Source organism: Anser brachyrhynchus, assembly GCF_964034855.1.
Source record: "Anser brachyrhynchus genome assembly, chromosome: 5".
Classification (NCBI taxonomy): domain Eukaryota; kingdom Metazoa; phylum Chordata; class Aves; order Anseriformes; family Anatidae; genus Anser; species Anser brachyrhynchus.
This window is the reverse complement of record NC_137699.1, coordinates 56,311,984-56,328,845: the sequence shown is the minus strand read 5'-3', so window position 1 is coordinate 56,328,845 and position 16,862 is coordinate 56,311,984. Positions and strand designations below refer to the sequence as shown.

Here is a 16,862-nt window from a genome sequence, read left to right as displayed (position 1 = left end):
ATGCGATTTAATCTAGATTGAATCTCTGCTCTTTCAACATTAAATACAGCTGAGTTAGTCTGCTGCAAAGCGACTGCGTAGTCTAAAAGCTAGAAGTCATCCAAGAAAGGACTGATAGGTGCCAAACATGTCTTTTCCATGAAAGAAATGCTTCTACAACCTGAATGACCAATTTCTCTGCTAGTCCAAAACAAAAATATGCTAGGTGAACTTTGCAGCTAGCATCTGATGTATACCACGTTCTCACCTTAGTAACAAGATCAAAAGAGAACATACAAGGGGTGTAATTTTCTCCTCCTTTGTCACATCCCAAAATGTTAAGTACATGTTCTTTTCGAGCAATCCTTATACAAAAGGATAAAATGAACAGTAGTGAACTTCAGTCTATTAAATGTCACCCCAAAATAGGTAATTACTATATGCACATTAAAACGATGCACTCCTTTTCTTACGAGGTTCCCTTTTACTATCTAAAGATATTACTAGATCTTAATTGATATGTCAGTGAAAGCTCTTAGAGCTGCAATTCAGACATCTAAAACTTCACCTAGCAGCTAATTCTAAACAGTGCTGACAAAACTAGGCCAAAATCAAACAAAAAAATCACTAAGCACACAGTGCATGTGTTAGAGCTGGAATTGCATACAGAAGTTTGAATTCATGTCTATGCATATCATCTACATGAGTCACTTCTGTTCCTCTGTGGAAAGATTTACTGCATCCCTGTCTGTGCCCTTACCCGTGAGCTTCACTGTGAAATACAGATACATAAAAACATATCTGCATCTTGAAAAACATCAGAAGAGCGGGTAGGTACCATCATAAACATCAGTTGAGCAGTTCATATCAAGAATTACAGACGGACTGCTTATGAATCTAGTACTTGGATTATTCACTGAGAAGAAAAAAGGAAAGGCACACATTTTGGTTGTTTTCAAAGATTTCTCTGTGAAATTCTGGGCTATTTAGACAAACTGATTTAGCTTCATCCTAAAGAAATACTTAACAGGGAGTCTCTTCTCCAACACTTCCTTCCCCAGCTCTTTCCTAAAACACAGGAAAAGGGAGATAAACACTTAGGGAGTTAACACGGATCATAAGAATGGCTGTATTCATGATGCATCAAGGGGAGCCATGAGAAAAATTGGATATCAAAGTAGAAAGTGGAAAGCTCTCCAGGCCAAAGAAACTTTTTTTAGTTCAAGATGTCCTAGCTAGTCTTGTTCTTGTATAAATTGACAAAGCTGTTTGTGCTTATACATTATTTAACAAAGTAGAGGGTATATACAAAAATACACTGACAGGCTGAACAAACCCTCGCATGCTTGAGATCTACATTAACTTTCAAATACTCATCTACACCCTTCCAGATGTAAAGCAGCTGCCACTTACCGTGAACAAAGAATTTTCTAGAGGGCCTGGAGAATCCAAAAAGTTACTTCAAAAGGAAGCAAACATCTGAAAAGCCACATCTACATGTAAATGCTGTAATTATAAGGTTGTGTCATATCACAAATCAGATCACGTAATCTCCAACAAAAACAGAAGTCACATGAAGATTGGCTACCATCTTTCTGACAAAGTTTCCCTTATCCTTTCATGCACTTTCTTTTATGCTCAATACTCAGAAGCCATTGCTTGTAAAATTTCCCCAAGCCCACAGTTTTCTGCTTAGCTAGAAGTTCTCCTTAAATGCCTATGAGCACCTCTCTGCTCATAGTAAGAAATGTTTCATTGCTTCCTCACTGCAGAGTCCTATGTAATGAATGTCCACCATAACCCAAAAAAAAAGGAAAATTTGGAAGAGACCATGGGAAAGCTACAGGTCTCCAAAAACTTTCAGCACGGAAATGAGCTTCCATATGCCTATTCCAATGAGACAGTTATTTTCTCCATCTGAGTCAAAAGACAAGTGTCATCCAGTCTCACAGCAGACCCAGCCCAGCTGGCACTGATGAACTCACACAAGCCTGATGGACAAAGCTACCACCTCTGACATGAGTTATGGTCCCTGCTCCACAGACCTGCTTTCTGCCAGAGTAACAGAAAAACACAAGAAACCAGTCTGCTTTTTTTTTTTTTACCACTCCTCAAACAGCTCAGCGTGTAGGCACTTATGTGTTGGGACAGTCACTGCCACCATGCTAAAGCGACAGAGTTACAAACTAGGATTGCTGGTTTACACCTGCAGCAGAGAGGCCCAAGATCAGCACAACATGCAGCTGAACAGCAGTATGCAATTCCTGTACCTAAAGCTTTTTGGGGAGGGTTGTCTGATCCTACCTCCTTCCCAGCTTCCAGTCTGCCCCTCTCCAGAGGGGGGTGTGAGCTCCCGGGCCCACACTCCCCTCTGCTGTAGCCTCTGCAAGGGCTGGAAGTCAGCCCCAGACCAACAAATCTCACGAGCACCAATTCCACATAGTTTAAACCTTACAGCTGCTCTTCAGCACCCAAGCCACAGCTCAGACTGATTCATCTGGGACGCTGCCTTGCCAGCTCCTGCACTTGGTTCTGCTTGAGGAGTGCAGCAGCAGCAGCAACAAGGTCATGGCTGCCACTGTTCAGCACGCGTGTTTTCCATGCTCAAACAGCATTTGCAGGAGTTAGCACAAAAATAATTCCTTGCTCCAGGATGCTGGCAAGGAAAATGATTCCCTCTACCAGCATGTTGGCAAGGAAGATTTTTACACAGCAGTGCATTCAGATGCGAATTTTTCCTTACATCAGGATGCTGGCCAGTCTAGCACAGCCCACAAGCATCTTAAAGGTGCCTTCTTCCCCCCCCCAGCAGCAACAGTAAAATCTTTCGATAATAGCTCCATTAGCCAAGTCAGACTTTAGTGAGGATTTTCAATACATGTATTTTCATCCCCCAGCACCTTCACACAGACAGACCTCTAGGTGCATGAACCATTATGCCATGAAGTTAAGAGACAGCTAAGAGCACAGGTTTTGTTTTGTGCAGATAGCAATTTCTGGCCAGCTGGAAAGGGGAATGCATTTAACTACTTGCAATGCAGAAGGGAAGGCTTCTGCCCAGATTGCCAGTCACAGCAGCCAAAACACTACAAGCAGATGAGTTATATTAGGGCAGTGCCCAAGTACCCCACAGGAGCAGAACACCACACCATGCTCCATTCCCACAGGCAGTGACAGCCTCTGCAGCCATGGAGAGCCAGAAAAGCAAGGTGGGGAGGACATGGGGAGGACATGGGGAGGCCACAGCCATCCCCTGGTCAGGTAGGAGGCCCACAGCCATCCCCTGGTCAGGTAGGATGCCCACAGCCACAGTGAGGCTGGAACCCCAGCACACGAGCATGGGAGGAGCCACCTGGCACTCTACTTGGTCATGTGCTGCTGAAGGGAACAAAATGGTTGAAATCAGCTACAGCATTCAACCGTCACTGGAAGACAGTGATCAGATAGAACAACTGAGAATTAGAGCTCAGGCTAAGTTTGTGGCACTTGATCACACAATGCTCAGTCAACTTGCCATGACAGCTTGCTCAGCGTAGATGTGTTCAGGCTACAGCACTGACAGGTTGCATATTCAGATCAGCTTTCTTTTCCATATCACAACTTTAATTTTGAAGCAAGAACATACTCAGTTTTGCTACTAATATGCTATGAGCCACAAGATTCAGAAAAAAACTCCCCCTCACATTGCTCTGTAAATGAAAGAGGACTTGCAGGGGCTGACTCTCACACCCCTCAGACACTGCCTAGTGCAACAGGCACAGCTTCAAGTTCATGGGGCATACTTTTTGCAGCATTAAGGGGAAATTACCTATAATTTTTCCCCCATTTTAGACCCAGAAACAGAAGCTCCCTCATTCCCTTGAAGCCTGCCCACGGCTCCAAAATCTCAACATGCACATAACTGCACCTCTTAAGTGTGCCATGCGCTACTTCTCAGCAGGTTTTATTGGATTAGGGTCACTAACACCTGCATGGCTTTTAAACAGAAGCAGGCTTGGGATATTGTTAGATGTGTATGGCCCCATACCCATATTAACTGGTGTCGCTTTCTATAGGTCTTGCATGTAGGAATCTGCACCAACGGTTACTTTTGACTTTAGGCAGATCACAGTGAGTTTAGCAGCATTTCACAACAACCCTACATAAACAATTCCTTCCTGCAAGGTGAACGCGGACTCCCTGAACAGCAAGTAACTGGCTCCCTGCAAAGTTAGTTCGCTACACCCTTCACATTAGTGAAATTGCAGATTTGTTTTCATTATGAGAAATAAACTGATTAGCAGATGGCTATTCATTTCTCCCTCTCTGTCAACCCTATTATATATGTGGAACTATTACTTAAATTAACATTCAGAGAGCTCTCAGAAAAATCAAAATTCTTATATATTAAGTGTATGTTTTTTACAAATGAAGTAAAATTAATCTTTGAAAGTCCATATTTACATTTGACTGACTGCCTACAATACAATTAAAATACATTGACCTGCAAGCTTTAAACAGATGATTGAAAATTAACTTAAACATTAGACCCACATTAGCTAGGTTTTACACATTGAGTGGATGTTCTTCAGGCTGCACAAGCACCATTAGTTGTCTTTATTTTAGCTCAGTATCTTTCTCAATGTGATGAACTGTACTGATGTGTTAAAGCACAACTCAGGCAAGAAGGCTCCATTTTCAACCTACCACACCCTTTGGGGCCAACAAGCCTGACACTTTTGCCTGGACTCGTGTCACTGATATGCAGCACACCGTGGAATGTGTTTGAAGCATGCAGGAAAGACCTCAAGCAGGAGGCACACCAGTGTGCATGGGGAAGCCTGAGCCCACAGCTAGGGGAAGAGGTAAAGATTACCTGTCATCCCAATTATGTCTTTCCATGTTTTCATCTTCCTCTGTTTCTCTGCCTGCTCCATTTCAATTAGAAGCATTTATTTGGGGCTGCCCCTCACTGGGCACTCACAGTAGCCCAAGGACACCTCACCTAAGAGGTGCTTCCCAAGCACAGCACATTATGAAAGGAAGCAACTCTGGAGGGGACTTACTGGGCTATAAAAACACAGGATACTTCATTTCCTCTAAGCTGTTGATGAGGAATCACTGCAAAAGGACAGTATCATTACAGTGGTGCACTCCCCTACCTGTTCAGCAGATGCTACTTTAGTAACAACATGATCCAGCCTTACCATCTGGTTATACAAAGAAACACCGCAGCATTTCAGTGTGCTGCTATCAGGCTTTCATGTAGCTGGGGATCAAGAAGGCATAAGTTATCACCCATTCAAGGAACTGCCACCAGCAAATACAAATCCAGCAGGAAGTACTATTGCCTGCTGCGCTAATCACCATAGTTCCCTTCTCTCGTCCAAATGAGAGAGTCAGAGCAGCAGTACACCAGGCTCCAACACCAATCCAAAATATTAAGTCACTATACTGCAACTGGACCAGACAGGAGACCCAAGGGGCAAAGCACATAGTAAATGAGCATGCTTACCCCTCATTAGGAATATACCTCTGGTCCATAAAGCACTTAAACATATGTGTAAGTCCCCTTGCAGTCAGTAAACCTTACAATGATTTAAGTGTTTTCCTGAGCAACAACTTAAAGAGTAAATAAAGTATTCTCCTGTATTTTTATAGTTGATTTCAGAAGAAAGACCCTTGATTGAAATTACACTGTTTGCATTGTAACTACTTGGCTCACAGCTTGAATTTCCTGTGATAGAGTTTCCCCAAAGAACACCTGGAAATGATGAAATAGGGATTTGCCTTAATGGCCATTTCCAGGCTTAAGCAAAGGCACCAATTACCTGTTTCCTCATTGTAGAGGATGATAAAATGGTTATCTCAATTCAGATATTAAATCCCATTCTGTAGAGCAGAATAAAATCTAGAGCTGTCATCTTCACCAAAGATCTGGAAAATCTGGAAAGGAGCTGGACATGAAGTTCTTGGGGGCTCTGAGGGAACAGAGGAACACAGAACCCCCTACTTCCCTTCTCATTCACAGTACCTGTGATCTTACTCTCCAGTTCCCTGGGTCACGATACAATTTGTGTTTCAGCTGATAACTCCGTTAGTCAGACCCTTTTTCAAAACTGGGTTTACCTGCTATCCGCAAGATGTGTTCAGTTCTTACCTCAACTTAAGCTCCAGAGCTTCCCAAGAAGTACAGAAGTAGGAAAGGCACAGCACCTTAACCCAACTACCATCCTTTAAGGGACTGTACAAAGCAGATAGGGCTGAGCGAGCTTTGGCCCAGTCTGTCATGCACAGCACCCACACTTCCTAAGGAGTGCGTGCTCAGAGCCAGGGTCAACTGGCTACAAGTACAGCAGTGCTGGGTGACAGGACCTGGCTCACTGTCCACACTGCAAGGCTTGGTGTTTGTGCAATACAGAAACTCCAGGGTTACCTCATCACCAGGGATTCTTACAGCCTTTTTCAAATTACATGGCCTCAAAGCTTTAAAAGCTTCCTAGTTATTTTACCCCAGAGAAAGAGTTAAAGATTTTTTTTTTAAATCAGTCTATTGGCTTTAACTGTGTGAAACATTCAGCCGAACATAGCCACTTGGTGGAATCCCTAGACTTCTTTAAATGAGCACCTACAGCACATAATCTCTTCTTAATCAGTTTGATGCTCTGATAAATCAGCTCCTATTTCCTAGCACGGGGAGAAAAGCAGCAACTGAGTCAATGCTCATTTGAAACAGAACATGCTGATAGGAGCTATTTGAACATGTAAATGCCAGAAAGCCTCTAATTTACAAGCACAGGCAATTCATTTCTATTTCAACTCCATGTTTATCTAATCCTAGGATATTTTGAGGGATTTTGTTAGCCCATGTGCATATCATTCCCCTTGCCTGCACTACAAAATTTGCTCAAGTATACAAAAACTTGTTGGACTGAGTAATAGTAATAATCCATCTAATCAGTCAATTCAGCTGCTGGTTGCTTATGGGCATCTTTTATACATTAATTTCAAGATTGAATAAGCAACATCAGAGTAGCTATTTAACAAAAGCATATTCATAAAGTTACCAGCACTGAGACTAATTTTCCGAGGCTTGTGATCTAGGAACATGTTTTTAAAGTAAGTTTACCAGCTTTAACCTTTCCATCTGTCACCCAGGAAAGAAAAAACACCAAAGTCAAGGCAGGGAATTTTACTTAATTTATTACTAAATAACACTTCTGATCACTGATTTGTGCATTGAGAAAAAAAGGACACGGTTACACAAACACATAAATGAAGCATTTACTCTATCTACTCCCCAGTCACAGCTTGCCTTGTTATCAGTGAGTCATACTCAGAGGGTCACAATTACCCCTGAGGTGATGGCAGCACAGGATGTTGAGGTGGCGCATGCAATATTTTCTTGAAATATTTCTTGTCTAAAGATGTTTGAGCAGGGATACCATGTGCTCTGATGTTATGTACAGCAATGGGCAGGCTGCACCCTGTTTCCAGCTGCTTCCATTGGCAGGCAGAGGTGGTGAGCAGCACCGAGCAGTTCATGGCCTACTCACAGGTCACCACTGCAGCCCCATCTGCTTCAACCTGGTGACTTGTGCCTCTTGCCATGTCACACCGGAGAAATAGTGCAGCCTAATAGTTCATGGCCTGAAGGATGGATGTGGAAGAATCACGGGTCAAATTCCCCCAGACTGTATGGATGTTCCCACACAGAACAAGCACACCCTAGTTTGGGTGCCTGGAGGTGGTATGGCACAGCACACTACTACACAGCACAACTCCAGACCTCTCTGCCCAAACATGGGCCAAAGGCAGCTTTGATCCATGGCACTGTAGACAGATCTAGTCACTTGGGCCACAATTCAGAGGTGGCTGGAGGTTATACCTCTGTATCACCCCCAAGTGTGCTTCATGAGTAGCTGTGGCTCAACTACAGCAACCAGATCATCACAGACAGCATGTGTCTGCACAGGTGTTGCCACAGCCATACGTACTAGAGAAGATCAGGTAATTCCTCCAAGACAACAGCACAGCAGTTGGACTGCAGGAGAAGGTACAGCCATTTGCTAAACTCAACACTAAAGGTACTGGAAATGAAGTGTCAAGAAGAGTGGAGATCCCTCTGCCTTTCCAGTGGTACTATATAGGAGGAACATCAACAATAAATCAGAAGGGGGTTCTGTGAAGGCATGGGTGAACATAAAAGTGACTAAGAAGCACTTGAGAGTGAAATCTCATGCATACGTACAGCTCTTCCTGAGAAGTTTTGCATGGGTTTTCACTTTAAAGGCGTTTTCACTTTAAAGGCTTTTTTTTTCCACATTTAAAGAGACACTGAATGCATATAGAAAAATGCCAAGGATGAAAAATGGAAACATGGCGGAAAAGCTGCAGTGACCATAAATATCTCTACCTCTGCATAGTAGTTTTTCTTAAGAGTGTCTGGACCACCCTTGGCAAAATGCCATTCAAGAATCATGTTTTTGTAACCAAGCTCTTCGGACTGACGATGTTTTCCACAATACTGTCACAGTAAGCAGATCAGGAAATGCATGGATCAATAGAAGAGCCACTGGTAAGGCTTGATCTTTCCTGATAAGGAAATTCAAGTGTGAAGCATGTTTTTTTTGTTGTTGTTGCTGAACATTTCAAATGAAAAGCAGGTATGCATGGAGAATTCACTAGTTCAGGTCCAATATCACATGCAGAACCCAAACTTCCAAATGAAATTTTCAACTTGGAATTATGTTTTACTTTCACCCCTTCTTCTAATTAGAAAAGATACTAAAAATAGTTTGATTCACAAGAACACCTTTAGTCACATGTAAATAAGCAGTTTCTTTTAACAAAAGGCATGCTACATCCCTTTTCACCTGTTTAAAGGAAATTCACCTTATTTGTCAATACAGCTTTTGAATTGTTGGTTTACAAAACAAAGCCCTCTGCCTGGCTACAGACTTCCTACATACAACAATTAGACACTTGTAACAGTGAAGTCTTTGATCATTGAAGATACCACTGTTGCATCATGTTATTTGGCATACCTGGCATCCAGGTTTCTCAAGGAGGCTTACTAATCACCATAACCCTCATAATATTCCAGTAAGATGTATCTACTGTACCACCTAATACAGAAGTAAACAGACTGAGAAGCTAAGTATCTTGCCCTCAGGTCCTTTAAATAGCCTGTGGCACATTAAAGTGCTCTTTATATTAATGAAAAGGAAGTCTGCTTTATAGTTAAGTCACCAGATAGGTACTTGGGAGATCTGAATTCACTCCTTTCCCATACACCTTGTCTTGTGGCTGGCATGCTTCCAAATAGCTCCAGGTTCATCCCTTGTACAAGTGGGAGAAACTAGTGACAGGAGCAAGATCTAGGACACTTTAGATAATGACAGAAAGTGTCAAAACACCCCAGCCACAAAAAGCACAAACAACCTCATGCAGTAGTGTTGTTTTATATTTGAAAGAAGGGGAAAAACTCCTGTCTAAATTGTTAACTGTTTATTTAATGTTACATAACAAAAGGTAAAGGACAGTTTAACCCAAGGAGGCTACACATTACTACCCCCATGAAGAGGGACTTTATCAAGGCAGCTTATTCCACCATCCCTTTCAAAGCATAAAATGCTTTCTTGGAGCCCCAGTAACATGGACAAATTAATGCTAATGCACTGTAACTTCACATCATAGCTTACTGCTCATGCCTATCAGCACTGCATAGGCTGCCCTGTGTCCCTTCGTGACTGTGCAGATTCTGTTTCAAGGAAGCTGAGGCCTCTGGACACAATACAGCAGAAGACATCAAGAGAGGAAAAGAAATCAACATGCAAGGTGAATTTCTAATAAGAAATAATGGGGTGATACTGGCTTTGACTTAATAATTTTCAGTTATGTGCTTCAATAGACTTACTGAAAGATTTGCTTAATAAGAGAGCACTTCTCGTATATATGGTCTTCTAATATATTGTGTTGATTTCAGCCTTTGATATGTTCCCAGGGCCTCTGCTGTACAATTCGTATCACACATTAACTGCAGCCTTTTCACTCAGTCAGCTGTCAAATGCTTACTACACATTGAAACCTCTTTCCTCCTCTACAAGAGAGCAAAATTTAAGATTAACAGAGAAGACCCCTGGGTCAGGCTTAGAAAAAAGGTACAGAGAAGATTTGGCGTTTCAAGCTTTCCTCTATAGCCTATGTGTGTTCTTCGACAGCTCTCCCAGTATCAGTAAGTCTGTTCATCTCAGGGGAATTACATTTGATAGCATATTTAGTTCACAGGACCAGCACAGTTACATTAAACAGAGGCTGCTAATAAAACATTACATCTCTCTCCCCCCGGCACTCCATTTGCCATGATGTAAAAGGCAGACACCCCATAGAGAAATTAATCAGAAAGAAGGAGAATGAATCTAAGGAGTGAAAATTAAAGACCCCATGACATCAACATCCATCTACTACATTCAGATGAAACGGTGTCCCAAAAACTCAAGGATGTATTAAGAGCCTTCTGAGAGATGGAAGTGGTTATAGAATTCAACATATTAACATCATCAATATAAATTATAGTTTTAAATGAAAGATTTCTCTTCGCTCATCACTGAGGCTCCAGAGAATGCAATCTTTTAAGAGGAAAGCACACCTACTCTGCCCTGCAAAATGATGAAAAAGACTTAAAGCAAGATCTGGTAGAGTCAGTGTCAGTCTAACATCAGTAAAGCCGTGCTGCTTTGCCTCCACTGAGGATACATCCCAAGAATCTACATTTCTTCCACAAAGGGAAATGTGGAAGAGGTGCTCGTGTTCAAATAAAGAGACATAATTGGGTGTCCCCAAATCCCAATACTTCCCTTGTTGATCTAAGTGCTCTCAGATCTTTTCACAGCACCAGAAGTGTGCTCAAAGACATTTCCATTTAGCCCAAATTCCCTCCTCAACCTCATTTTCTATGGGGAAAACACCAACCTGTCATACCTAAGACTTTCTTGGGAACATCTGAGCAGAAAATCATAATGTCAGTATTCCTTCCCTGTTAAGATGAAGCTTCTTGTTAATAGGAGAACTCCAAAGAGCCAGATATCTCAGGACAATGAGACTAACCTAACTGGAGCACTGCAGTCGCAGTAGTCTGATAGGTAACACCCTTGGAAATAAGAGGCTGAGGAAAACTTCAATTTTCCATGAATAGTATGTAAAGGTAGAACATGTCATTGACTCAGCACAGCTAGGAAGAGTCAAGTTCCAGGTCTTTTACCTGAATCAGGAATATCAAATTTGTAAGTAGCATTTCACACACTCCTCCACTGACTTCTGTTTTCAGGAGCCTTGTTTTCCTCTCACCCACCCAACATCTCCCCACCACCCCCAAAATAATCCAACAGCACTTTGGTGTCATCCAAGTTAAAAAAACACATAGAAATTGTGGGACTGAAGACCTTTAAAGCACAGGGAAACAATTTTCCACCCATTTTTGTCACAGTATTTTATTTGGCTAATAGAGCAGCAGCAGCAGCACGACCTTCAGTGAGCTGAAATCATATCCAACTTCAGCTGAAAAAAATGCTCCCCAAATCAGGAAAGTAAGAGCTAAAGGCAAAAATATCAGCTCTTCCAGCTGTAGGATCTCCTTATCAGAAGCTTCCCTATGATTAACAACTAGAACAGTTGCAGGGTACTATTTTCCATTTATTACCTACCTACAAGAGTGGTTCCCAAAGCTTTTAGGCCAACAAACCTGAAATCCTCAAAGCTTCAAGAGGCCTACTCCACAAATTCCGCATCATCACTTCTATTGAAGGCACTCAAAAGCAAGATGTTATTTATATTGCTTAATATAATTTCTCAGGCACACAATAGCCCATAAACCTCTAGACTAACAGTTCTGCAGCTACTCATCTTGGGTTTCCGCCATAGTTAACCCTTCATAATATTAACTACCACAATTGAGAATACCTGGTGTTAACAGCATCGCAAGTACCAAATCTGAGTACAGATGTAGCAAAACAAGGACCAACAAGCAAGAAGTGAATAAGGGCTGACTGTTTAGTAGGGAGAAGACTGGGGCACAGAAAGGGAGAATAAAGAAACAGAAAAAGCTATAAGGTATGTCAGTTGTGCAACAAACACCACCTGAGAATGCTTCTGATCTGCCTCATGCTCGATCACCCAGCCTGGAGCAAGGCTCTAAAGCAGCACGCTGAACCAGCTTCTGCAGTCAGGGAGACTGGTGTTGCTTTCACTTACCAGTGAGGAAGACCCAAAACAGACAGATTAAAGCATATATATATAATTTATATATAAAGCATATATTTTATATAAGTTACACGCACACATATATAACTGTCAGTGTCCACTCCAGTCCCAACGACTAATACCCCCCAATTACAGTTGAATTTCTTCTAGTTGTCAGCATAAAATAAAAATCTTTGGGGAGGGGGAGCAGGGGGGGAACAGAAGCAGGAAGAGCCTTAAGTGTCACCACTACACAGTACAGGATGCAGAATAAACACATTAATCAATATTCAGATTGAAGAAGTTCAGTTGCATCACTTCGGATGCTTGCAGGTGAACAAGGATGACTCAAATGTGTAGTGCTAGGACCCTATTTTAAATTTAAGCTCAACTCTTCTAGACACACACACAACAGACAAGTCACTTTGTAGACTGCAAAAATCAGCAGAACAAGTATAAAGCTACTTCTACTCCCAAACACCAAAGATTATTCTGATCAGGCAGCTCTGGGTCTGAGATCAGAACTAGGCCCTGAGTGATTGTTAAACCAGTATTAACAGAAGATGAGGCCTACATTACAGGCTCTTACTAGACAGTCACATACTTTATGCATCACAAAAGATAGATAGAAAATAGCTATTCTAGCTAGAGATGACTTTGAAAACACAATTTATTCAGAGTGTAAAAAAAAAAAAGCTTCTTACCTCATACTCTGGCGGAGCAAGTTAGAGGAATGTGACAGTGAACCTCCTCCATAAGAAGGGTGATATTGTGGGGCTCTGTGAGGGTGGAGAGGGTCCCCCCCCGTTTGTTTCAAATCCCTGCCTGTATCCACACCCCAGTACAAGTCAGCCATGGCAGAGACTGCAAACAAACAAGAAAGAGCTCCCATTAGCTGTTACCAGCACAAGCCAGCTACTTGTCAGGAACGTCTGTGGTACAGTCTGGCCTAGTTACAGAAGACACGCACCAAGTGCTGCCACCAAAGCACCAGAGGAACAAAGAGCAGCAGTCAGTTACTTCACTACAAAATACAAGCCTGCCTTCCTGACTTTGTCATGCAAGAAAGGTTGACCCGTTTCCTTCTTCTCCAACAACTGAGCAATAGACCCAGCTCTGTGTTTTTTAGAGAAGCCCCTCAGAGCCTTTCAGATAAGGAGCCCTCTGCCAGGATTTACCAAGAAGTCCAGCACCTGACCAAGCAGCCTCCCATTATTTCAGCTCTGGTAACAGAGTGCTACAGTCACTTCATTTATCAAGTTTCACTAGGCCACTACTTGTTTACAGATCAGACACTTGATGGTAACAATTCCTCTCCTAGTATTACACCAACGCCATCAACAGAACAACAACAAACCACATCAGAGCATCATGGCTATGTCTGATTCTGCCCCAGTAAGTAGTTATGGGTGCTGAAATTATCTTGGGCTTTGGCTCTCAATGTCTCCCTGTGGTAACATTTTTGATACCAAGATACCTCACTCCACCACTGCAGTGATAGCAAAGCCCTATCCTGGTTAGGTGATATGCAAGAACATGTACAAAGGGAGCACTAAAGTAATATTACTTAATAAAGTCATTTATGCTGCACCTTCTTCTGGGAGTTAAGAAACATCCAAATATATCCTATAAAGCTTCTGGTGCTGTTTTTGTTAGAAATAAGAGGGGAAGGGGCAAGAATATTTGTAACTAATGTTCCTGACAGATGAAGTCAAGATAACTATCTATGCTTAAGTGTTCTTTGGAGGATATTTTATTTACCTGGTAAAACAGTTAGGTGGACTAGATCTTCGTACTGATCAGCACTGTACATGCAAACACTCTGCAAAATATTAACTAAGTGAAATAAAATGAGTTGGAATTTGCCACATGTTTCTGACTGTCTGATGCCAGAGTTTTGTAAGTTAGCATTCACTGGCTTACTTTGGCCATTTCCCTTAGTTATTTTCCACTACAGCCTTACAAAACAATAAGCATTATTTCATTAATATGTTTGATTCTATAACTTCTTCCCTTCTTAGGCTACCAGAATAAAAATAGTAGGAGGAGGACTATACCTTATACCTTTTAAGAAATAGGTCTAGCACCATAGGCACTGGAGGAATAGAAATGTAAAGTTTTTTTGCCTTTGGCACATGAAACAATTCCCTAATAGAGCAGGCAAACCATAATTAAGATAACAGCTTGCATAGGGGAAGTTATTCATATACCTACATTAGATGGAGTTCAAGGGTAACTTCACACTCAAGGGTTAATAAACTGCCCAGGGTTGAGGCCCAAGTGAAATGTCAGGGTTTCTAAAGTTGTGAGGAAGACTTGTTCTAGCTTTCAACACCAGCAAATAAAACACCTTATTTTAACAAGTTCACCAAGCAAAGCAATTTTGTTGCTATCACAGTTTTCTGCCTGAATGTGCATCTGTGCATATAATAAAGTGAATCATTTTGTCCATATCAGTTTTCTCCAGGAATATGACAAAAACAATTCTAAGAATATTAGTGAATTCCTACCCGAGGCAAGTTTAGCAGTATTCAAGTTTTCTAGTTTTACACTGACAGGATGAGTATCCTTTCCTCAGAAGCACATATTTGTCCTGTAAATAATATTTCCACATTTGTTTCAAGATATTTGGGCAGGTCCAGGCAGCATTAGACTGGTAGCTCTGGGATGTAGACTGTTTTCCAATATCCAGAGTGAAGAACAAGGAGCCAAGTCCGCTATCTACTAGTTTCACTCACTTGCATGCCTTGGCTTTCCCCCTGTTTACCCTCAGTAGCATTCTTCTGATATTAATAGCTTGCTTTAATGTTTGCAAAATATACTTCTTGCTAGGAACAGTGCACCTAAACACAAATACCAATAATTTCTCTTCACAGCAGGATGCTCAGCTCTGAAACCAAAGTATTTTGGTGTGCCATACAAACATGGGAAAATGCTTTTTGCACTGCTATGAGAACAAGAGAACTCTGGTAGGAAACGCACACATCAGCACTTTCTTCTCCCTATAGCACAATGCAGCCTTTGATGTAACAACAAATAAGAACAGGTGTATTTTGTAAACAAGTTTCTACATCAACTTTCAAAATTACCATGTGAAGTGATTAAAAGACTCATCAACTTCCTTACTGTAAGGAGTAACGTAAATAAACTTTCTTTTTTTCCCCAGAGAAATTAGGTTGATCAATTAGGCCTATTGCAGAAAAACTTGAATTAGTCTGATTAGTCTCAGTTACTTAAATTCAGAAGCAGATGCCTTGCTTTGCAAGACTAATGATTAAAGGCTGCATTCACTAAAAAAAAAAAAAAGAAATTGGATTATGCACACTTAAGACAATACCCACCATTTTCAGCCCTCCCCCCACAGCAGATGGATGGTACAATTAGTGACTTTAAAAAATTCTCACTAGAACTCCTTCAAAGCTGAGACGTGGCTGCCCTCACTTCTAGAGACAAAGGTGTGTGCAAGCCAAGACTATTTCAAATGTTCTCCTCATCTGATCACACAGGTGAAGAAAAACATTCAATCCATTTATACAAGGGTGTGAGTCTAAATACAGCACTTGTATGTTCCCCAAATAGCCACCCATATGGCTACTAAGAGAGGCAAAACAACAAAGCAGGCAAGGAAGCAAATAAAACTCACATCTCACCCTCATAATGCTCCAGCCAACACAAGCAAGTGAGAAATCAGACACAGAGGCACAAAATGGCTCATTATCCACCCCAGAAAGCACTAGCCTGCCAACACTACTCTTTATCAAGTCCTTAACAGGTGTAAAATTAGCACTCGTTATTAAAGACAATGGAGTTACATGTATTGCCAGCAGCTGAAGAAATGTGCTGGAATTGTTTTCACCTCCAGTTAATTCGCTACTATTCAATAATGTGCATGAAGCCCGTAAATTAGGGAAGTGCTTTCTGAAGCATGGAAGTAAGTCAAGCCAGTGTGTGAGTGCCCTTTCTAAACAGGTGCTTTCCTCAGTGAGGGCCTAAGGACCAAATCCTGCTTTCATCAATACCGATTTAAGTTCAGGCAAACCAAATTTACTTGAGCATACTCTCTCTTGATCTGCTCCAGCATAATCTATGGTCAGAATCTGTAAGAAATTTTCACAAGCGAATTCCACAACAGGGTAATTTTCAGCTTGTCTAACCCCACTGAACACAGATCGAGCAGCCGCACCAATATCCTCTCTCCTCAACTACTTACAATTCATTCCCGGAAGCAGAGAAAGGAGTTATTTACTGAGGGAGGCAAAACCCCATTTCAGATGTGTCTCATTAAAGGAGATGACCTCAGGATTAGGACGAGAAGTCCCCGAATCACTCAGGAGGGCGTAGCTTCCTTGCGTCTTTTTCTGTTTTAATACCCTGCTTGGCTTTGAAAGCAAATTATATAGATTCATGATGCACATAGGAACTCCTCTGACTGCTGAGCCATTTTTATTCAATAGCAATGTCTCCCCCTTATCCCCAGTAACTTGGAGGAGCTTTGGCCAACATCAAACAAATCTGACAAAGGGCAGAAATCTCAGTGATAATTACATTCCCACAGGGTTTCACGAAAACTGGCTGCAAGGTAGAGGAGGAAATTAACTCCTCCATGAAGGGGAGGGTGGACACAAGCCAGGCATCACGCAGTCCCGTGGCAGCCATCGGCCGAG

The 16,862-nt window shown here is 41.8% G+C and overlaps 1 protein-coding gene across 16 annotated transcripts in view; it reads right to left on the bottom strand.

The window, feature by feature from the left end:
* Positions 1-16,642, bottom strand: part of LOC308195424 (uncharacterized protein) — a 222,351-nt gene extending 205,709 nt beyond the window's left edge. For 10 of the 16 annotated variants that reach the window (XR_013951482.1, XR_013951483.1, XR_013951484.1 and 7 more), the window contains exons 1-2: positions 15,842-15,941; positions 12,903-13,062 (exon numbers count right to left, since the gene is read on the bottom strand). Coding sequence is in view for 8 of the 16 variants with exons in the window: in XM_080592805.1 (XP_080448931.1) it covers positions 12,903-13,062; positions 15,842-15,854 (173 nt within the window). In the remaining 8 variants the exon portion in view is untranslated. Of the gene's footprint in view, positions 1-12,902; positions 13,063-15,841 lie in introns of all 16 variants that reach the window. The other 6 variants (XR_013951478.1, XM_080592806.1, XM_080592800.1 and 3 more) reach the window with 2 other exon arrangements.
* Between the last annotated feature and the right edge of the window lie 220 nt (positions 16,643-16,862).